This window comes from Condylura cristata, unplaced genomic scaffold, assembly GCF_000260355.1.
Source record: "Condylura cristata isolate star-nosed mole 26May11 unplaced genomic scaffold, ConCri1.0 scaffold00031, whole genome shotgun sequence".
NCBI classification, from domain to species: domain Eukaryota; kingdom Metazoa; phylum Chordata; class Mammalia; order Eulipotyphla; family Talpidae; genus Condylura; species Condylura cristata.
Genome location: NW_004567132.1, coordinates 13,257,796 through 13,281,989, shown reverse-complemented (window position 1 = coordinate 13,281,989; position 24,194 = coordinate 13,257,796). Strand labels below are relative to the sequence as shown.

The following is a 24,194-nucleotide window of genomic DNA, read 5'->3' as shown; positions in this document are numbered from 1 at the left end:
TATGGATTATGAATGGCCTGATGTGGGCTATAGATAGGTGAGTTGTTGGCTTGATGGATAGATAACTATTTGTAATACCCAGCTTTTTTGAAGAGATTCTGTTGTGATCCACTGGCAAACATATTTGTAACTTTAGGTCACCAGCAGAAAATGTAGTGTGGAACAGCTAGTGCAGCTAATGGGGATGCAGTGGGGGTGATGGGCAGTGGGAGGTTCTGGTGTTATTTCTGGATTGGAGAAGCACTTACTGTTTTTAAACACAGAAGGAGACCTCGGTTGGTCCTCCACAAGGCAGCCTGCAGGCCCATAGTCATGATGGGGACATGGGGTCAGTGACCTCAGAAATTCTTGTATGGTGGTTCCTACTACCAAAGGAAAAATCACTCTCCATTTCTCTCAACCTCCATGTCTGAGAAACCCAAACTTGGTTGGTCAGAACGACTTACCTTGCTAGAAAGAGAAAAAAGGATAACAACAGGTGTGATCCCACAATGGACCTTCTGGTGGACCCACGTTTATTAGTTATACTACTACAGAGAATGGTTGTCAAGACAGTTGTCCACTTTTCCAGGCTCTGTGACATTTAGAGTTTTCCATTACAAATTACCTTTAGTAAGTAGGAGTGTATGTGGAAACGTTTGTACAATATTTAGTCCCATTTAAAGCTTGTATTTAAGTCAGAACCAAGAATGCCTGTATGCCATGGTTGAGACCAAAACCTGGGTGTCAGCTGCTAGGGCCATGCCATTAGATGGGACAACCCAATCAGATGTTGGGGGTGGGGTAGCACAGAAATGCATAGAGATGCTGAAGGCTAGAAGAGTAAGCAGCCCCAAAGCTAGCTCTGCTCTTACTGTGGGTTCTGAGCATGACTTTGCTCCTGATGTTATTAATTACAAAGAAAAAATGGAAAAGATTTAAAACATTAAACAAAAATCATCAGAAAGAATTTGTAATGTGACTCTAGTAAAGTAAAATCTTAGAGAATTATTTTTCTAATGAACTTTCTATTTTCAAACAAATAACCTTTAAAAGTGAAAGTTATTAATGAATGACAATGCAACTCTCTTAATCAGCCTCACTGCACCTGGGCAGACTCCAGGAGATAGTGTGAACTCTTTTCCTATTAAAATGCAGTGGGTTTATTGGGATGTCTTTTGCCCACTACTAAAATACAATTGCCTTTGACCACTATTAAGGTTCGATTGCCTAGGAAGTTTAGAAACAGCTGTGAGCAGAATTTACAACAGGACTTAGGGACTGCAGAAAAGATCTAATGTCTGTGACAAGGAAATAAATTGAGCCATGTCCTCAGCCCTGTGAGTGAAAGGGGGGGGGGGGCGAATAAAAGATATGAGTTGTGATCTCTTTCCTCAGATTGCTTAACAGTTTCTTTGGGGAGTGAAATCTCAGTATTGATTTTAAATAAACATGGTGCTAAATTCTGTGAGTGTAACTATAAGCACAGGAGAAGGGAAGGGGTGAGACAATGGGTCTTGGAAGAAGTAGGACTTTACTTGAGTGTTGAGTCCCCAGAGGATGCTAATAGACAAAAGGGGTGGAGAAGGCAGAGCAAGGAAGTGAGATATGGCCACTCCCTCCCTCCCACCCATTCCAGTGTCACTTGGGCCTCCTCTTTCACTTTGCTTCTTATCTGGGCTTTCACAAATGCTGTTCCTTCCAACCAATAGATCTTTCCCTCACGTCAACAGGGGAACTAATGCTTTAGTTCTCAGCAGAATGGTCTCATCTTTTTGGATGCCTTCCATGATTGTCTAGTCTAGATTAAATCCTGCCCTGTCGTCCCCGGGAAACTTCCAACCATACCACTCACCAAGCTGTAACTAATTTAGTGATCTTTCTGACTGCTTTAATGTAGACTATCTTTGGGCAGGGATCTTGTTGCGTTCATCCTAAATCCCCACTGCCTTGCTCAGTGCCTTGTGTTAAGTAGGAGCTCAAAAACTGCTTGTGGAATGAGTAGGTGTACTCTGTTTTAGCCATAGCAATTGTGGTAAAGGGGGAGGTGAGAAGTAGAATCAAGGAGAACACAAATGAAACAAAACAAACCATGAGGTAATTTGGGGACACAGTGCACTGTGCAGAAGAGTGAGGCAGAGTGGAGGGCTTCAGTGGCTATGTCATCTTGGAGGGGGTATAAAAATGGAACAGTGATGAGAGGTGGGAGAAAGAAGGAAGACAGGAAAGAGCTGAGAGTGGAAGGGACTAGCTTTTCCACAGCTGGGTCTAGTCTTATTCTGTCCTTAAAACATCAAGTCCAGGCCCTCCCAGGTGGCGCAGTGGGTTAAAGCACAGCACTAAGAAGCTTAAGCCACTGCAGCATGAGTTCGATCCCCGCCTGCCCCGGAGGAAATCCACATAGCGCGGCAGACCTCTCCTGCCTGCCCGCTGCTCCCCTCAGCAGTGACTTCGTCGATCTGCCTGTTCTGCTCCCCACTCTGTCTTTGGTGAATCCTCTCACCCACCGCATGTCTGGCCTGTACCCCTGTACCCCAGTTCTGTATTAATACATAAATAAATCTTTAAAAAAACAAACAAACAAAAAAACAAATCAAGTCCAATTGTGATTTCTATCTTCTTCACTTGGCCTGGGGTGAGGACTCAAGGAAAAACCAGGCAGTATAGGTCTAATGGGTTCTAGTCCGAATCCCTTTATGACTCCAAATAGAGGAGGAACCTTACCTGAGCCCTGTCTTTTTAATATGCAAAAAGGGGTAAAGTAAGGAGGTTGTAGGGAGCAAGCAACAAAATGTACTGGGAAAAGCGTAGAGGTTTCCCATCACCTCTCTGGACCTCAGTTTCCTTATATCTTAACTAAAGGGGTTATGGTTATGAGGACTCCCCAAACTATTCCCAAGACTGAAGGTCAGGTTATAGTAGGGTGGTCATGAAGACTGAGAGAAGATGAGTTGATCTCCTAGAACAGGCTGGCTCTTCTTCCACTGTGAATTCCAGAGAACAATGTCCAAGGTCGGATATTGCCATCTGTGCTTAAATTCAATGCTTTCTAGCCAGAACAGAACTTTGGTCAGCTCAGTTTATGATGATTATCATTTGAGGCCTGCCTGTCACAGTGGTAGATGTCCCTAGACACTATCTCTTCCAATGCCCTCAGCCAGTCAGACAGGCCTGTGGCAGCCAGGCTAGGGACGTAAGCATCTCTTTTGAACAAAGTAGCAAACTTCTTGAAATGTTAAGTACGTAAATGAAATTTTCACCCAGAGTCAAGTCTTACCTCCCATAATTCTGACTGTTAAAAAGGAAAAAACGAGGTCAGAAAATTTGAACAGGGGTGTCGTTATTCTCCAACCCTGTCTTGTTCAGACTTTGTTCTAATATTTACTTCTCCTTCATTGGCTATTTGCAACATGATATCAGGAATTGACCTTCTGTTGCTGTGGCTGTTGGGAAGTGAGGCAATTTGATGGTGAAAGTGGTGACTTCTCTAAGTGATAAAATGTTATAACAATGATAATGGTGATGGTGATGATGTGTGTGAAAGAGTGTGTTTGTGTGTGGACAAAGGGGATCTAACTGTGGGTTTGGAAGAAAGGGAGAGAATAAAGAGGGAAGAAAAAGGGAGAATCCTTAATCACATCAATTGCCTTCACATTATTTATTAGAGAAATCTTCTATTGTAGGGGAAGAAAGTTGGTCCAGAAATTTTTTTTAGCATGTTATATTTTGCAGCATCAACTTTGGGTTTGACTTCTCTGAAAAAGTTAACTTTGCAGGTTTTTAGAACACTTTGCTTTATTCTGTGGACAAGAGGGTATCTTGAGCTTTTTCTTTTTTTAAATTCAGAAGGGTGAGCCAAAAATTCTAAGTACTTATGTACCTCTCCAATGAGAGAGAGTGGAGTAAAGATTTCCAAGGGTGAGAACTGAATAAATACCACTGAGAACTCAAACATTCAGGGCAGGTGCTCTGCCAAAGTAAATCAAACCCTCTAGGAATATTTCCTATAATTTTTTTTTTTCAAATGATCTACCCTTACAAAAGCTTAGAAAAGGTCAGGAGTCAGTGGCCAGCAAATTGGAATTTCTGTTCAGATCTCCTAGCGACTTACAGCCTGGTATCAGACACTTACTGAAAATGTGAACATCTCCATTTACTCATTGTAAAAGCTAAGATATTCTACATAAATTGCCTGCCATTTCTTTTTGGTAGAAATGTTCATTAGCTCAGCAGTTCTGTGAATTGAATTAAAGATTACGGTGACTATTAAAAAAAAGTCAATATACAGTTACTGTTTATTGTGTAAGAAAAGATTGACCTTCCTGTAAGCACTTCAGTTTGCAAATGACATGATTCTTTTAGTTACTGCTTAACATGAGACTAAATCTGAGAAGCTTTATATACATTGCAATGTAACCAAACTTCTCTGAAATGAATTGTAGTTTTCAGGGGAAATGAAGGGAAGAATTAATGAACTTCCATCTATTTGAAGTACTTCCATTTGTCATTTTATTTAATCCTCATAACACCTAAGGGAGAATTAATAGATCACTTTTATGCAAGAGGAAATTGAAACTCAGTATGGTTGTTTCGCTTAACTCAGATCACAAGACAGCGTTCGGATTTTAACTTGGGCTTCCTGATGCTAAAACTGTTCTTCTCTTTCTCCATGCACTGCAGCAACCATTATCAGATAGTGCTGCCTTCACTAACGTCTTTTCATTTTCTGCGTCACCATTTAAATTCATGCTCAGACCATTGCAGTAGCCTACTAATTTGTTACTGACACATTAGATCCATTATTCCTGAACTCTGATAGAGTGACTTTAATGTGGCTGTTCTACAAGATGACATCAATATCCAAATTTTACATATAAATTAAAATAATTAAAGATCTATTAATATTTAATTAAACCATGGCTTTGCAAAACTTTGGAGAAACTTTATATTACATGAAATTTCTTATAATACAATATCATTTGGCATTATTGCATTTATCCCAAAACAAAATTAATCACAATGGCTATTAAGAAGTCTAAACTTTTTAATCTGACTATTAGGCTGGTAAAATCTCATCTCTGTTCAAGCTATATACCAGAGACATTTTGTGGGGGTGTGGGGGGATGGGATCAAAAACAGTGGGGAGAAGGAAATGCACTGGACTATGGTGATGGCACATGGGTGATTTGGTGATGGGAAACCCTAGGGGATCGACAGAGATGGAAAAAGGCACAAAAATATGTAAAAATAAACTATTATAAAAATTTAGGCCCTCCCTGGTGGCACAGCGGGTTAAAGCACTGCACTGAGAATCTAAAGCCGCGTCTGCTTGAGTTCAATTCCCGCCTGCCCCGGAGGTGACCACATGGCATGGCAGACCTCTCCTGACCCACCCGCTGCTCCCCTCAGCAGTGTACTTCGTCGATCTGCCTGTTGTGTTCCCCACTCTGTCTCTGGTGAAGCCTCTCACCACCCCTGAGCCTCTGGCCTGTACCCCAGTTCTGTATGCACAAATAAATCTTAAAAAAAAAAAATTAAAAAAAAAGAAAATCTACAGATCAATTTAGTTAGTATTGACATCTTAATATTAAGTTTTTCAATCCATAAACATAAGATATTTTTCTATTTACATCTTTCTTTCAGAAATGTTATATGCTTTTTAGTGAAGTATTTTGATTAGAACTTTTGCTACTATAGTGAATAGAAGTGGAAAGACTGGGTATACTTTCTTGGCTCCTGACCATAGAAGAAATAAATTAATTAATTGGATATTAAAAAAAAATCTCATCTCTGTTCACCATATGGGCCACCTCTTACTCCCCTATTCTAGCCTGAGGTGACTCAGGCTCGCAAAGGCATGTAAGGGCTGCACTTGTTCCCTCCTGTTCTTGACTTAAATGCTGCCTCTAGAAGTCACTTTGACTCCAAGCCTGGAGAAATGCCTTTCCTGAGTGGAAAGGAATTCAAGTACTCATTTCATCACAGAGACTTTCATACAGGGGGTTACTTGGAGACTTAACCACTTGTCTGTCTCTGCTCTTCAAGTAGCTTATTAATCGGTGATCAGTCAGCACTACCAAATACAGTGCTAATCTCATAGAAGGTGGTTGAATTTGTAGTACAGGGACTCATGAACTACTGCGTAGATTTTCAAGTCTGGTAGTACTGAATTCAAGCCTCAGCTCTGCAGTTTGCTATGCTGCGTGTTGTTGGTAAAGTTAATAACCTCTTCTGAGCCTTAGTTTCTGCTCTATAAGATCATAATTTCCTCAAAGTTACTGTGAATGGATTTGTGCTTCTATAATCATTTGCTGTTAATACATCATTTCACCCTCTCAGCCTCCAAGTCATACACTGCACTCCAGGAAGTCAGAACAAAAGATATTTTATTGTAATAGGTATCTCTAATGCCAGCCTAGTGATGGTGCCAATAGATGTTTGCTGAAATAATCTTTGAGGGAAGGCAACCAAGATGAAGGGGGAGGAAAGAGGTAATACAGGCACTGTGAAGAAGAAAAGAGAAAGGAAGAAACAGGAATATGGACGCTTCTTCTGAATCTACTTCTGTTATAGCAGGCTCATCTGCTTTCAAGGTGTTGAACTGTCCTATCAAAGATAACCTGCTTGGATATTTGCATGTGATATGTGGGAGACCTGGTGTCCATGTGACAGGCCTTATTCCCTTATTGGAAAGGGCTGGGCACACAGCAGGCCTAGGGCTGGAGCTCAGAGAGATTTACAACCACCACGACTGTATTTCAGATGACTTCCAAACCATGTTTATAAACATTTACGTGTGCTTCTCTGGGTCTCTTCTGATCGCAAGGAAGCCAGATCATGGAAAACAAGTTCAGAGAGGGCTAAAACAAGACTTAGCATTTTGTTCTTACTTAAAGTAATGGAAAGTGCCAGCCTCCTAATACCAGATCTCAGAGAAACCAAGAAGTTAAAAACATGAAGACACCCAAATCCAGAGGATATGAAGGGGTGAGGTGTTCAAGCTGAAGAGAAGATGAATGGAGAGGGTTTAGAATGGTTGAATATTTATTGAATTCAATTAAGAAAAGACATAGAAGGTAGAATTATATATATTCTCTTCCCTATCTTCTCTATGAGGATAAGAAGAAGTAACAATAGTGTCACAGCCAGATCTATGTTACCATTTCCTAGTTGGAAAAGGACAGTTGAAAGCACATGAAGATTGTAATTATCCATCCATCCTTATGCTTGTAAGGGATAAGTATGTTTCTGAAAGCATGGGGAGTTGCTTTCAAAAATGTCCCAAGAAGGAAAGAGATGATACTGGATGAAAAAATAGGGAATTGGATCATATCACTGATTGTCGTCTCTGGTTGTGAGGGTCCTTTAGTGTGTCCAAGGGATCACAATATATGGAAAAACACTGGCATCAGTGTTTTAAAGTTTTTCAGGTGATAGATCACAACAATAAATCAGTGTTTGAAATCACTGAATTTCATGAACTCTGCTCCCTAATGCTCCATTACATTTCTTCAATTTAAATTAGTAATCTAGGAGCAGGATTGTCTGGAGCTGGGTAGGGTTTCTCTATAGTTGGTTGGGACTTGAGATTTAGATTTGAGCTACAGTAGTTGTTCCCCAGTGGTGTTAGCAGATATTATATGGAGAAATACAGAAAAGCAGTGGCTTGGTGGTGATGTGTGTATACCACCAAGAAATGGTATACACCATTTGATTTAGAAATCTGAGGTTTCAGAGTCAAATGTGGAGGTTAACTATTCATTTTATCTCACTGGCTTCAAAGTGTATTCCTCAGAGTAGTAGCAGCAACAGTAGCAGTATCACCTGGGAAGTGGTTAGAAATGCTACTCTCAGGTTCCATCTGAGAACAGCTGATCAGAAACTCTTATGAGTAGAGTGCCGCAATATGTGTTTTAACAAATCTTCTAGGTGGTTCGGTGCTCAAGTTTGAAAAGCACCCATCTACTATGGGAATCCTGTAGTAGTAGTGATAAAATCTGTTTTATATCTGTTTGGTAACAGGGAACTCAGTCTCTGGGGCAACCTATTTTGCTAGTAAAACTTTTTTCTTTTAATTTTCTCCCTCTTTTACTTATTCTATATATTTTACATCATTGTTCATTTTTTTAAAAGTTTAATTTTCTTTTTAAGGATTGATTTATTTATATATGCATACAGAAATGGGGTATAAGCCAGAGGTACGGGGGTGGTGAGAGGATTCACCACAGACAGAGCAGGGAGCAGAACAGGTAGACTGATGAAGTCCACTGCTGAGGGGAGCAGTGGGCAGGTCAGGAGAGGTCTGCTGCACCACATGGATCACCTCTGGGGCTGGGTATGAGCTCGCACCTAAGCAGCTGCGACTAGCTTGCAGTACTGTGTCCTTACCCATTGCGCCACCAGGGAGGGCCCCATTGTTCATTTTTAACAGTGTTTACTTTATTTTCTCAGATGTAATCCCCATAGAATTTTCACCACCAATTCACTGGTGCACCATCACCACAGTCCCCTATGCTCTCCCTCTTGATCCCTCTCCCTCCCCACTCTCCTACAGACTGTCTCTGGTTTATGTTGTCTGTTTATTCCTGTTTTGTTTTGTTTTTCTTGTTATTATTTTTCCCCTTTATATATTATTTGGTTCATCTATATTTCTCCTATAAGTGAGACCATCAATATTTTTCTTTATCCTTCTGATATGTTTCACTTACCATAATTCCTTCTAGCTCCGTCCATGTTGCTGTGAATGGCATTAGTTTATCTCTTTGACTGCCACATAGTATTCCACCATGTATCTATACACCACACTTTCTTGATCCAGTCATCTACTTTTGGGCATTTGGGTTGTTTCCAAGTCTTACATATTGTAAATAGTGCTCTTGCGTTTCAGTTCTATAAGATTAACTCTGCTTCACTATAACTTCTACCTCTGGCTCTCATACTGTCCCTTGGAATGACTGAGAATAAATCCTAGTCAAGTGCCTCACTTCAAAAGAATTTTACATAATATTAGTTCTAGGACTTCTGGTTTAATATAAAAGATGGCTAATAATCCTTGAAGACAAGAAAATGCAGAAAAGTGCTAACTTACGTTACCACAGAAAAGTAAGAATGAAGTAGTTGAACTAATAGAAGAAAACTTGAAAAATATGTTTCCTTGGAGTAAGACTGTTCAAAGTGGATCACCAAAGGCACACATTATAAAGATGTATAGATTTCATTGTAAAATTATTGATGGCTTCAATATATTTTTAAAAAGTTAAAGGTACAGGAAATACAAGTTCCAGTTTCCATAATTCCTTGCTTAGTCTCCATGAACATACTCTGCTTTGTAAAGCTACCTTAAAGCATGGGTCTGTTAATCCCCTACTGGGATACCATGGGGACAATGCACACTATTATCAAGATGACAGATATTTGCTAGGTAGAGAGGATAAAAAAAGGCATTCCAAGCAAAGCCACAGAGACTAAAAAGGTTTTAGTTTCGGGAAGGGGGAGCAATTCCACTCCACCAGAACCTAAGTGGAGTGACAAGGGAACCTGGGGTGATTAACAGATGAAATGGAAAGGTAGTAAGCCTTTCTAAATAAGCTAAGGATGTGGAGCTTTTTCCTAGTTATGCCAAATCTGATGCTTCAAAAAGGCATACTGAGATCCATGTTTTGATCCATGTTTTGTATTCTGGCAGGAAGGGGATGTTTTGAACAAAGGATCCCATATACTTAGTGAACTTTTCAAATTTCAGGATCTGATGTTTGACTGGTTTGCTATTTAACTGGTACTTCTGGAACTTTCTGTTTTATTTCAGCCCAGGGAATGTGGGCTCTCTCCAGGCAGAGATAAGAAAGTGGAGGTGACAGAGAGCATGCATGTCTTCTGCTATTGTCCCACTCATGTTTTCCTGATATGGGACTTGGGTACCAAGTCTGTGGGAAGGGTGTGGGCACCAATCCCAGGGAAGGGTGTGGCTCTGAGCTCAGGCCTGCCCCAGCCCTCTCCTCTGTAGTTAGGGCTGTAGGCACTCAGCCCTTTCAACAGCCTCCTGGGCTCCGATGGTGGGCCTGTATGCATCTGTAGGACTATGGTGTTTTGCTCGGGGAGTAGGGGAGAGGAATGAAGCAGGCAGAATTTGAGAAGGAATTGCCAGGTTTCTGGGAAGTCAGCATGTGCTTGAAACAATTCATATTGTAACAGAGAATGTAATTAGGTGATTTTGTTTTGTTTTAACGGAAGACTTCAGAACCTGTGACTATTGTTCATGAGCACATGCCTGGATGTAGTAATATTTTGAGTTTATGGAAAATGTGGTAAGCTCCATAAATCAGCACTGAGCAATTTGTACAGAGTCATCCTTGTGCAAGTAGCACAGATCTTTAGAGTCTTCTAAGGTTATGCAAAACAGCAGAATGAGCCTGTAGGCAGAGCTCAAATATAGTCCTCCCTTCCCCTGGAATTCTTCTGAGTGGCCATGAGGCAGCTCTGAATTCCCATTCCTACCCAGCCCATGACCTTGTTTAACTCTGTGTAGATGTCAAGATGTCTGAGCTCAATGCTATGACTACAAAGACACAACATTCTGTGTCTATTTCTCTGTGTATCTTAAAATTTTAACAGGATTTCTATAAAGAAAACCCACACAAAATTAAAAAGCAGGATGGACAGTCACAACTTGTAATGGTTCTGAGAATATGGCCAACTAGGAATATGATCTAAGTTTTAGATCTCATGCACGTCCAGCTTATCATTTTATTTGTTTGACTGGAGGGTTTCAGTTCAAGGTAGGATTGTTTCTCAAGAGCATATGGAACATCTTCAATTATTAATATTTACTAATCACCCAGAATTAATAAATAAGTCATTTCAGTTTTGTTGTAATTCATTAGAGGAAGTTCCACCAATTTTCATTCCATTGTTATTGGGCTTAGATAATTTCAGTATTGTTCTTATATCTTATAAGAGGTAATATTTCTTTCTGTCTGCTTTCCTTCTTACACCCCTCCCACTTCACATATTGGCCCTTGTTTAAGGATTTGTTTCTGCCAGACTGCTCATCGGAGTTGGAATGCTAGTACATTTTAGTGGAGATGTTTTTCAGTTGTTCTGAAAACAGAACAAAACAAAACCAATAGAACAAAGCCTTGTACACTGTTCTGTCACAAAAAAGTAGTACTGCTAACCCTGGGTTTAGGTATCTTATTTTCTTTCATCATCACTTAGAGGAGTCTCATACTAAAAAAAAAAAAAAAAAAAAAAAAAAAAATTGCTTAATTTTCCACAGAAACCAGATGTACCAGATGTATAGCTTATAATATTGACCGAGTACAAAGTTTATGGCCTTTGCTAATTTCTGTTAATGGTGGAGCCTATACTTTAGAATTTGCTAGAGGAAAGTGTTCTTTTTGACATACAGAGACAGAATATAAATTCCATGTCACAAGGGCCAAATCAACCCAGCATTTATATGATGTCATGGCTGCCAGCTGTCTGTGCCACAGCCTGGAGCAGGAAGAGCTAATTGGACAGTGGCTGCACTGAAAGCTATGAAACTTTCAATCAAACACCTTCCTCACAAACCAGCCATTGTTACCAGGTGCAAATGGAGAGAGGCTGCACCACAGGCTCTGTGCTCACATTTGTCTTATTTGTGTGCCATGTTGGAGAGTGCGCAAGGTTAAAGATGTGAATATATTTGATAAACATCAACTGTAATATGTCTTGAATTTTTGTATCAATCCTCTACAGATATTAGAAAAGCACACAGCAAACAACAACAATCACAATAATAATAATAATAATAATAATAACGTTTTCCACTGATTGAGCATTATTGTGTTCGACATTGAGCTCAATGCTTCATATAAGCATCACCTTCTTGAAACAGTTACACCATGAAATAGATTATCATCTACTTTATACTGAGGAAGTTCAAAGAGGTTAAGTGACTTGCCTGGAGTTTTTTAGCTAGGAAGGAAATGAGATTCTAAAGTCTTAGCCTGCTTTGAAAATTTGAGCTCTAAATTAGACACCTTTGTTTAGCTTTTTGGTTCATTTACCTGATTCTTAGAGAAGCAGATAGAAGATGCAGTTTATTGGTAGTTGAGGGAGAATCTGGCCTCAAAGCTTTGCTCCATAAAATTTATAGAAGAGACACCAACTCTTAGAAGATGACATAGTAATGATGTGATTTCAGAAGAAGTGAGGTAGTTTCCAATGTTTTTACTACCCAAACAAAAACGTGCTATTCAGCTTCTATTTCCTCTGTTTCCTCATTTATAAAGTGATGACAGAGTCTAATTAGTTTCTAAGTCTCTGCTGCTGCTCTCCTTCTAATTCCTCTAAGTAGGAGGCATTCCATGCTTGGATCTGAGAGTTTCAGGGCAAATCTTCTCCAGGATAGACGGTCCTCCTAGACTCCTGGACCAGTTGGGCCCAACACTTGCTGGAAGATGGTGAGAGTTTCCTTTGTCCCCGTCTCTTGGCCCTGGCTTGTGGTACCAGTGTCCTATTGGTCACTACTGGTCAGTGTAACTGAGAAATGATAGCCTCTCTCCTGCTACTACTCAGTGTCAAACTCTGTTTTGTTCTCTTGTTCTACCTCTAAATTAGGAGGTTCAGGTCTCAGGAAGTTAAACTTATTTCTTGCAAAATCCTTTTCAGGAGAGCAAGTTAAAACCCAGGTGCTGTAGTAACCAGGATTTTGAAACCTGCAATCTGATTTGCCATAAAAAGACCTAAGAGCTGGACTTATATATCTGGAATTATTCTTACTACAACAACACAGGGAGAGAGAAAAAGATTATGTATGTTATGCTATTGATGAATCCTACCGTGTCTCCTGGCTGTGGACGCATCACAGACACACGATCATATCCTTTCCTTAGTAGGACCCACAAGGCATCGAGTTTTCCCTGAAATAAAGCAAATATACCAAGATTACATATGAAACCAACCAGTGGCTAAGCCACACAGCTAGAACTTCCTATGCTTCTTCAGTTATGTGAACAACACCGCACTACTAAATGCTGGGCTTAGTGCTTTTTCACATGTCTTCTCATTTCAACCTCCCAGTGATCCCAGAACATGGAAATGGAGAGTCAGAGAGGTCAACTGGGTGCCCAAAGGTATTCAGCTTGTACACTGAAGAGGTGTTATTGGAACCATGTCTGTATGATTACAAAGTACATATGCTTTCAATTATCTCGACTGCGGAGAGTCCCTCAGGCAGATCTTTTGGCTGGAGAACCTTAATTTAGATCCTTTAAAACAGGATTTCTAAACCGTGGATCTCAATCCTTCAAGTCCTCAAGAAACAGTTTTGTATGTTACGATCAGAATTGTTAGGAAATAGAATTTCAAAAAATTAGAATAAGTTGTTTTGTTAAAGACTTGTCTCAGATAAACATGTATGGGTGTGTATGAGTGTGGATGCATGTGCACAGATGCTCACTCAGACAAATACGGGGTCAACTATATTTCTTAGTGGAGTGCCATCAGGCATGTTTGAGAACACTGATTTGGAAGAGGTCTTTGATGGTTAATGCTGGAAAGCCTGCTGATGACTAGAGTTCAAGTTCCTTCACATAAAGTTTTAATGGTGTCAATGCTGATTTATGATTATTATCTCCCATGGGCTACTGTACAGCCATGAGGAAAAAGGAAATCCTGTCATTGACAACACGGATGGACTTGGAAACATTATGTTACGCAAGATAAGTCAGAAAGAAAAAGGTGCTCTTGGCATGATGACTTGAATGTGCAGACTAAAAAGTACCTTTGGTGGTGGGCATGGTGGAATATCATATGTGAAGAGGTGTGAAACTGTACTCCTAACACTGAGTGTTGTAAACCAGTGTTACCACAGTCAATCAATCATAGACTTCATGTTCTGAAATAATTTTCTGCTAGGTTATATTCAGGCACCAAAAAAACATTCTTGAACCTTTATCAATTGTTGCTTGAGCTTTTGTGGGTTAAACTTGTCTTGCCAAGTGTAGCATTTCTCATCTCTTGGCAAAGTACTTAGGAAAGCCTCTAAAAATATTTTTAAGTGACTTGAGAATGCTGGATAGAACTGCTGCTGTGTTCAGCATGGTTTTCTGCATTAAATTGTTTCCATCATCATTTAAATGTTTTCCTTTAAGGTTCTTTGGGGTAAACATTTATATTTCAGGGAACAACCAGGTGGATTTCCTGGATGAATGCCCTTTCTCTCCCTCTCATATTCCCAGTATTTGGTTTGTAAATGAGCCCACCCATGCTGTGTGCTAATCATGCAGCTCCTAGACCAGTGAGGAACAATGACATGAAAGAAAATTTGGCTGTTGAAGAAGTATGTTAATTTACTCCAAAGAAATTTAGAGCAAAAGATATATACCAGAAAAAGTTCAGAAGCCAGCTAGATATACAATCCTGGGGGTATTAAGAGTCTTAAGCTCTTTCTTTGGAGTAACAGATCACAGTGTAAAATTTATCAATGTAAAATGACTGCACTCAGACTGTCTATCCTTCACCAGCTCTGCAAACTCAGGCAGCTGTTTCATACTCTGTAGACTTGCAATGAGGCTCAAAATTAAATACTAGAGTCAGTTACTTGTCTCATACTACATATTCATTACATATTACCTAAGATCATGGTAAAGTCATTAAAATGTTACTTTGGGAAGCCCTGTAGGAAAATGGAAAAAAATGTAATGCAGATTATGAGAATCCAGGTATGTGAACTTTATTAGCATGAATCTACGTATCCTCTATTCTGCTCTCTTCCAATCCCACTTTCCTTTTCCCTCAGGCCACATGCTGTAGTCTGACTTCTGTGGCAGTGTTTGGTAACTTCACCAAAGTTGCATTCCCTAAGGTCACCCAAGGCATCCCAAGTTCCAAATGCCTTTACCACTTTCTCGCATCTTCTGAGAACTCTGCTGCGCTGGGCTTCTCTCTTGCACATACTCCTCTGGCCTCAACATCCCTAGCCTCTGCCTACTCCTTACCTTTCTGAATAGTTCTCTTCAGTCTATTTGGCTTGTCCTTCTGCACTTGACACTAAGGTGTTCCCCTGGGGCCTCTTCTATTCTTATCCCTTAGGTGACTGCTCACCCTTATTCTCAGCTACTCTCACAGGTCCAGCTTCCACCTATCTGCTGATGGCTCACCATTTCTACCTTTCACTTAAGAGTTCTCTTGAGCTGTGGGTCAGATATTCAATTACTTATCAAATCTTAGATATAATGTTGAAAACCAAATATCACAAATTTTACTTCCTTCAGACATGTTCTTCCTTTTGCCCTCTTGTGTTGGTTTGTGGCACCACCAATGTCGAGGGCGGCCACATCCAGAATGGACACCAACTCATTCATCTTCTTTACTTTCACACTACTCACACCCAACTCTGACCATATCAGTTGATACTCTCTGTGACAGCTCTCCTGTCGCTTCTTCCTGTCCCTTGCCCCACCATCTCCATGGCCACTGCCATGGCCCAGTTCCTCATCATCTGTCATTCATCCTGTGAACAGTCTCCTGCTTGGTCTTTTACCTTCAGGCTCCCTCTCTTCTCTCCTATATGATTAATAATGGGCTTCAAAAATACTGCTTACCAGAGGGTGTGGGGGAGGGGGAGTAACAGGGATTAGGGGAAAGGAAAGGCTTAGGACACTGGCATTTTGGTGGAGGGTAAATCAAGCATGTGCCATATTAAGGAGTGCAGTTTCACTACCAAAACCATGTAATTACGTAAATGACTTGCAAATTATTTGAAAACTGCTTGCATGATGGTTTGAATGGATGCACGGCAGTTCATAGAATACATTTAAAAAATCTTACTAGCATTATGAATTTGGGTAAATTATCTAGCCTTTCCATGCCTGGTTTTTACACTTGTAAACTGGGAGTTGTAGAAGTTTCTACTTTACAGGGTTGTTGTGGGAGGTAAAGGAGTGCATGGAAAGACCAGGGGAACTGCTATCACTATGATTTTCTGGCCAGAGTGAGACCAGCTAGTTTCAGTTGTACTCTCAGTGTTCTGAGTTATGACTGTTCACAGGTAAACCCAAAGTTCTGACTGTGTGGCACAGAAAACATTCTGAGTAATCTCCACATTCTATACCTCGCTCTACTACATGGATACCTTTTAAAGGAAGAAGTGAAGTAGACTTTGGAATTAGTGTTTAGCACCATGAAGACAATAACATGAACTCTCTAAAATCAAAGGGAATGGAAGAAAGGCACTTGGTGTCTTAGTCTTCTGAATGTTGGCAGAAGCCTGTCATTTAAAGACATAAGCTAAAGTTTTATTAATAATGTCCCTTTGGGGGGGCCCTCCCTGGTGGCGCAGCGGGTTAAAGCGGGAGCACTAAGAAGCTTAAGCCACTTCTGCATGAGTTCAATTCCTGCCTGCCCTGGAGGAGATCCACATGGTGTGGCAGACATCTCCTGACCCACCCGCTGCTCCCCTCAGCAGTGTATTTCGTCAATCTGCCTGTTCTGCTCCTCCCTCTGTCTCTGGTGAATCCTCTCACCCTCCGCATCTCTGGGCTGTACCCCAGCTCTGTATGAATAAATAAATAAATCTTTTAAAAAAAAATGTCCCTTTGGGGCCAGAAAAAACTCAGGAATTCTTCTAACCCACCCATAGGCTTTACCTAAAGTCTGAAGAGGAGGCTTTACATTGATACCACTATTTATGATTTAAGTGTCTATTTCACACAGACCACACTGAAGGATGCATTTTTAAGATATAGGTTCTCAGCTTCCAGAAGAAATGCCCAACTGCTCTGTAAAGCTAAAACCAAGATTTCCCTACCAATCTGGGAGCTCTCTGCTAGAATGTACAATTATTATTGAACAACATGTTTGAACCGAGAAGGTCCACTTCTGTGCTGATTTTGTTTTGTTTTGTTTTGTTAATTTTTGCAGAATCTGCAAGTTCTGGGATCACTGATTCAATCAATCCAGATATGGGTTGGTTGAATCTGCCCACACAGAACAGAGCCCTTGATATGGAGAGTCAAATATAAGGGTCTTGAGTGTCCTCGGATTTTGGTATGGGGCAGTGCTTCCTGAAACAATGTTGCTTGCCATATTCAGGGATGACTATAAGTTTATTTGGGAGTCATGTTATAGGCTGATTTTTTAAAAAATTATTCATACAGAACTGGGATGCAGGCCAGAGGTGGAGGGGTGGTGAGAGGATTCACCAGAGACAGAGTGGGGAGCAGAACAGACAGACTGACAAAGTACAATGCTGAGGGGAGCAGTGGACAGGCCAGAAGCGGTCCGTGGTGCTATGTGGATTACCCTGGGGTCGGGGATCCAAACCGCGCTGAGGCAGCTGTGGCAGGCTTGCAGTGCTGTGCCTCAACACATTGTGCCACCAGAGAGGGCCTACAGCCTGATATTTTTATTGTTATTTTTTAAAAAGAGATTTATTTATTTATGCATACAGAGTTGGGGTACAGGCCAGAGATTCAGGGGCAGAGAGAGGATTCAGCAGAGACAGAATGGGGAGCAGAACAGGCTGAATGATAAAGTACACTGCTGAGGGGAGCAGCAGGCGGGTCAGGAGAGGTCTGCTGTGACATGTGGGTCACCTCTGGGGTGGGGGATCGAACTCATGCTGAAGTGGCTTTAGCGTCTTAGTGCTGTGATTTAACCTGCTGCACCACTAGAAAGGGCCCTGTTTTTATTTTTTTAATGTAAAGGAGGTTGGTGCCCCAACACTTACATTATTCAAAGGTCAGCTGTAAACCGGCATTTAAAAATAGTTTTCTTTCATACCAAGATCACATGTTTTGACTTTAAAATGAGAAATTTAGCAATTCCAGGCTCCCAAACTGTGCCTCTGCTCCAGCAGTAACTTTTAATCCCCAAGGGAAGGCAAACTGGAAGTTCTATGTAAACTCTAGCTTTTGTTTCTTCCTAAACATTAAGATTGCTGGGAATGTTTATTGGGCCATCATTCAAAGCACCCTGGTATGTGGGGTTTGTAACTGGGTTTTCTTCCTTTTTTTCTTTGGCCATGCAGCAGCTGTGCCTTCTTCTGGTTTGTCTGCCTTAGAGAGTTGGAAGTTAACCAGAGGTTGAGGATGGTGCGGGTAGTTCAACTTATAGGGCTATTAAAGATGAACACTTTTTTTTATGGTGAAATATATGGTGAGTAATGTGATTTTTGCTTCCCTGCAAATGAAATGAGTTAACACATAAAGTTAAAAGCTCTCCTGCCCCCATGTTAATTTTTAATCCTGCTCTTTTTCTCTCTTAATCATTATTTTTAACAAGTTTGGAGCCAGTCTACAAAGTTGGCAGATACAGACAAAATTATGTTTGACACAAGCAACCCATCTACAATACTTGACGCTTCAGCATATCTTAGTGTGCTTCCTTCAGCTTTCTCTAATAGAGTTTCATGACTGAACACTGTTGACTACAAGGTCAAGGTGCTTATAGACAGAGTTGGCAGACTGGCCTGACAGAAAATGCATGGAAGATCATCCCTTCCAGGCCCTGAAAGTAGTACAGGCAGACCCTTCATGGTCTGAGCCTCTTGCTGAGAATAGACTGCCCAGCCAGCCAGGGTCTGGCTTTTGTCCTTTGGCTGTCATATCCTCATTACCAGTCATGTGGAGCGCTACTGGAAAGGGAGAAAAATGATTTCTCTGAAGGGTAGCAAGCCTCCCAGCCAACCTGGAACAGTTCTGGTTTTAATCTATCTGGTGGCCATACATCTAAGCATTACTTAATAGTCTGAAATGGTCAGTCCTGCCTTAATGAGAAGCATGGGTGCTGTAAATCCCAGGGGGTGAAAACCGAGCAAAGGAAAATTAAGGTCAAATATTGGAAAAGTTCTTGATCATGAGCCTGGAATGAGGAAAGGATGATGTGTGGTTGGTGTGGTCAGTGCCTTAAGTTAGACTGGGGGGATGGTGGAGAGAAGTCCATTGTGGACGTCTTCGCATGATGAGTTTCCAGATGGTTTGCTTATTAGCAAATGTGCTCACCTGCTTCTCTGTGTCTTAAATTTATTTCATGAAAGCACACATACACAAAGCGAGTCAAATGCAATGCATTCAAAATGTACATGATTCTGATTACTTTTACTGGGGAAACAGGAGTTTTCCCAGGATTTCCTGCAGGTTTTGCCCTAGACAGAGAGTGGGAGCAGAAATTGGCCTAGTTATTCTCTGTGAGTCATTTGCTGCTCTCTATTCTCTGCCTTCTTTGCGCTGTGCTGTGGAAGTCCAGTTTCCACAGATGGCACCATCTGATTTCCCTTTGGTTTGGCCAATAGGTGGCACCAAGAGATGAGAGGGTCAGATGAGGCAGAGGTTGAAGTTTTTATTCTGTCTGCTCCTTTCTGCCACCCTTGACCCTCCCCCCACACACAGTGGCTGCCTTCATGGAAGGGTCCTCAAATATTTTCTGCAAAGGACCATAGGGTAATATTTTATGATTTGGAGGCCATGAAAAAAAACTCAAGGATATTATACAGGCACTTATATAAGCATTTAACAATATGGAAAACCATCCTTAGCTTGTGGGTCAAATTAAAACAAGTGGCAAGACAGATTTATAGATGGCTAACCCCTTCTCTGTGACCACAGCTCCTAAGGGGTGGCTTCTCCCGAGGGCTGCATCCCTCACTGGCTCCAGTCCTCCTGTCCCTACTTGCCTTTCAGGCCTGGGGGTACAGGTAACAGCTTTCTTTGCAAATTCCGTGTGCCTCATCATTCCTGTGGGTTCCTTAACGCTGCCTGCACCTATGTTAGTTCAGCCCTTTTGAATGTGCTTTCTGTTTCCTGCCAGGACCATGACAAATCAATGAGAGGGTTCAGGAAGGGGAAACAGTTTACAGTTACATAGACCATATGAGGTTAAGTGCTTTGTCCAAAGCCGAGCGAATGCCCTGTGGCACTGTGGCCAGGACAGGGCTCATCATTTACCAAACCTCATGTTAAACATTTTGAAACTGAAGTTTTGGGAGCAAGTCTGCCCTTCAGGACACAGAATACATTATGATGTAGCAGTGCTTTTCTGTGCTTCTGTTTTCAAAACTCCATTTTCCTGCCCTTTCCTTACCTACTTCACCCAGTTACACTTAAGATGATTTCTTTTTCTGCTTCCTTAGACAGAGAATACAAAAGTGATCCATGTGGGTCACAAGAGAAGGTCTAGCTGGTCTGAGACTCTGGGTGTGGTTTCATAATTACATCTCATGTTCATTCACTGGAGATGGTGGAATCCCCTTTCTGTGCCAGGTATCATGCTGTTTACTAGCTGCTCCAACATAATTTAAGCATAATTGGTGCCTCCAGGGGCTCAACTCTGGTGGAGAGAAGACTCATGAGCAATTATACCAGTGGGTAATCTGTACATCTTTTATCTGGCAGAGTGAGCTGAGTCAGCATTGGCATGAGTGGTTCTGTCGGTGGGAGGAGCAGTCACACTTTCACACATCCGTGTAAGAGGTGCCTACTGAGTCTATTGGCATCTTAGTCTTTTCATCTCAATTTTTCAGTAATTGCTTGACATTCAGATTCCCAACCATTTAACATTAATTTAGCAGTTGTGTTTGTAGTATAATGGGCCCCATGTAAACCTAACTTGGTTCCCCTTGCCGAGTCTCCTGACAAATTGCCAATGTATAATTATAGCCTCTTTGCCATATACCACAGTTCTTGGCCTCAGGGAACTGGAAAAGACTGGTTGGAACTTTCTATGACAACTTCTTAACTGGACTTGTTAAAACCCGGATTGTTGGACCCTACCCCCAGAGTTATGCAGTTAATTGATCTGGATGGAGCCTGAAAAATGTGAATTTTCATGTTGGAGAACTGGCGGTTTAATCCAATAACTAAGGGAAAGGCTGACAAAGAGAAGCAATGCTTAGGGAGTTTGGATGTGAAATCTGAAAAGGGAAGTATTGGGGAAAAATGAGTTTCACACGATGCAGAAAGAGGGTGCGCTGTGAAGTCAGAATGCCCTCAGAAGCCTTTTGTGAGACTCTGGGTCATTAAGGTTGAGAGGTCAGACCAAGCGCTCTGTGTTTTCACAACTTTCCCAGGTAACTGTGACACTCAGCCAGGTTTGAACACCTCTGTAAACTCAGTGTCTGGCAGTGCCTGGCAAAGAGTAGGGAAATAGCACATACTCATTGAATTGATCCTAATCCCAAGTAGGTGTTGGAAATACTTTTAGATTTGTAAACCTGGTTGTTAAATTCTTTATTTATTTCATAAACTAGTCCTTACTCACCAGTTTATAAACCAATAACATGTTCTTGGTTCTTCAAGCAGATTAAAGTTCTGTCAGCATCAAAGATTATAGAAATGAAAACCCTGCTATAACCAAAGATGTATTACTCACAAGGTACAGATTCCTAAAAACGACACAATAAGAAAATTGCCTTTCTTCTTCCTCTCTGAGATTCTATTTGGCTCCTTCCTGTCTGCACATGTAGGCACGCCACTGCATGCTCAGCATTAGAAAATGATTAGAAGCAAACAGCTGTTAGTCAAGCAAGTTACATTTCGCCCACACTCTTTCTAGAGTTCAACCCATTGCCCCAGGGGCGCTTATCTTAAAAAGGAATCTTTCTGCTTTAAACATAGCAAACCAAAATGAAAACGTGTTGTAATCAGTGTTGAGCATGAGCTAACTCAGCTGGGAAGAGATGCTCATAAGTTACTCTCCACTGTTTAAAATTAGTAAATAATTCAGGGAATGATGAATATTATTTTTATTGTCTGTGGAAGAGGGAATGAGATGTGTGTGTTTATGTGTGTGTTAGTGATGAGAGCAGGCGCTTATATTCCCTGGATGCCTTGGAGTGGGCCCAGTTGTTTGCAGCATAGAATTGCATGCAGACTGTAGTCCTAAGCTGGTGTGTTGGGTTCTAGACGGGGGTAGAGCAAGGACTTTGCTTAACTCAGTTTTCTACTGTGTGGCATGAGGGAGTGGAGACAGATTATGTCAGAGTCCTTTCAGCTATGATTTTCTAGTCCTCCCTGACAATGGATGTGGAGCAAGGCTGAAGAGCAAGGGTGTTGAAAGAGTCAAATGAATTCAGACATTTTCATTCAAGAAGAAAAGAAAAGGAGGTCTTCAGGAAGTATTAGACTGCCTCTTATGACTTGAATTTCCTAATAAGCAAAAGAGGGTTTTAAGCTTTGGAACTGTGGGTAGAAGAGAGGTGGTGGGAAATAATTTTTGCTCACCATCAGAAAGGGTGAGTCCTAGATCCATTGCAAGTGATTTATTCTACCAGTGTGTCCTGAGGCACTGACAGGAGGCTGGGGTTATGTTATGGAAAGAAGAGAGATCAAGCATCAAGGTGAATTCTGCCATTTTTTGTTAGGTAGTGGGACTGCCCTCCAATGAAGTTACGGGATATTACAGAAATTTATAATGATCCTCTGGGATTACTACCCAAGCTACTTTCTCCCCCTTACTGTGCCACAGTGGTTTTAAGTTATGACTTCCTAATAAATTTCTTTTTTTGCTTTGTTATTGAGGTAACATTGGTCACAGAACTGTATAGAACAGTATATGACTCAGGGAGAGCCATGGTGATTTTAAAAAGTCTAATTCTCAAATTCGATAATGTGGAAATTGAGAAAGTAAGTGCTTGTGCTTCAAATCCATGATTTTAGGAATTTGTTCCTTTACCGTAATCTGGAATTTGGTTTGATATTTTGTCACATCAAAACACTACCATAGAAGTGTTTTATCAGGAGTGAGGAAGGATTTTTGAGTAGAAAGAGACACACCTTGATGGGAGAGTACCACTTCCGGGGTGAAGAGGGCCTACGCATGTTGTTGTTGAGATTTCGAGGTTCAGGGAATTCATACTCCTGCTCTGGCATCTTGACTCTTGCATTCTTTGCCTTTTCCAACTTGGCACCTTCCTCTGTGGAACCCTTTTCTCCCCAACGAACCTAAAAGAATAACATAAAACAAAATGACAAAATAAAATATGATGCTCCTCATGAATGGGAATCACAAACAGGCGTGATCTGCAATCTAAGTGATATCTAATCCTCCTTCTTTTGGACATTGAGGCCAGGGAAGAGGGGAGGTGTGAAAAAGGGGGAAAGAACGAGAGCTAACAGAGTCCAGCAAGCAAGCCATGGATAGGAACTGTCGAGATCACAGGACAACATCTGTGAAGACCTTGCAGGCCCAGTTCATCTGTTTGCATTTTATTCCAGTAATAGAAGAAACCATGGGGGTTAATGGGGTGGGGAGTTGTTGAGCAGGTGAGCACAGTTAAAAGCCTGTACTTGCTGTCTCTTTACCTGATGCTTCATGAGCCACATCCCACCAGACATTAAGTGTGAGTTTTCACCAGTGTGCTTTGGTTTGCCAACATCCAGTCAGCACCCAGACTTCTTACCTCCATCCTTTTAATGCCTCCAACACCGCGCCCACCGTAATAAGAGGCATCTACTGTAGGCCACTTTTTTTTAGGCAGACCGTCATCATCTTCTTCCTGCAGAGAGGTGTGACATATGAAGGAAGCAAAACCTCATTGCTATATGTATTTGTGTTTTGACTGTGGCAACTTGGATAGGATTACACTGGGTAAAATTTCAGACGACTGCTTAAGGTGGGCTTGAACAAGTTGCTTATCTAAGCTAATTTTCTCTGGAAGTGGGGATAAAAGAGGCTCTAGCTGGTAAAGTTGTATTGCAATCCTACATCCCTACCTCTTTACAGGGTAGTTCACTTAATCCTGTTTACATGCTGATGACTTGTATATATCCACCCTTGACTCTTTTTTTAAACTTTGGACTTGTGTCATTGACAGTTACATCTCAATAGAAATGTCACAAAGAAGTCCTTATTTCCCTTCCTCATACATGCTTCTCTCAGTGTTCTCTACCGCCTGGGAGTCACTCTTAAATCCTTTTTCCTTCGCTGCCCCACCCCTACTGTCTCAGTTTGCCAACAAGTTCTATTGATAGTACTTTAAGAAGATCCAAATCTGGCCCGCTGTGGTGGTGCAGCAGGTTAAAGCTCAGCACTAGGAAGCTAAAGCCACTTCAGCATGAGTTTGATCCCTCCCATCCCGAAGGTGACCACATGGCGTGGCAGACCTCTCCTGACCCACCCGCTGTTCCTCTCAGCAGTGTACTTCATCCATCTGCCTGTTCTGCTCCCCACTCTGTCTCTGGTGAAGCCTCTCACCACCCCTGCACCTCTGGCCTGTACCCCAGTTCTGTATG

The 24,194-nt window shown here is 41.3% G+C and overlaps 1 protein-coding gene across 1 annotated transcript in view; it reads right to left on the bottom strand.

The window, feature by feature from the left end:
* ANTXR1 (anthrax toxin receptor 1) overlaps positions 1 to 24,194 on the bottom strand; it is a 206,992-nt gene that overhangs the window by 38,029 nt on the left and 144,769 nt on the right. The window contains exons 15-17 of the mRNA XM_004691474.2: positions 23,363 to 23,458; positions 22,737 to 22,904; positions 12,804 to 12,884 (exon numbers count right to left, since the gene is read on the bottom strand). Coding sequence (XP_004691531.1) covers positions 12,804 to 12,884; positions 22,737 to 22,904; positions 23,363 to 23,458 — 345 coding nt within the window. The remainder of the gene's footprint in view (positions 1 to 12,803; positions 12,885 to 22,736; positions 22,905 to 23,362; positions 23,459 to 24,194) is intronic.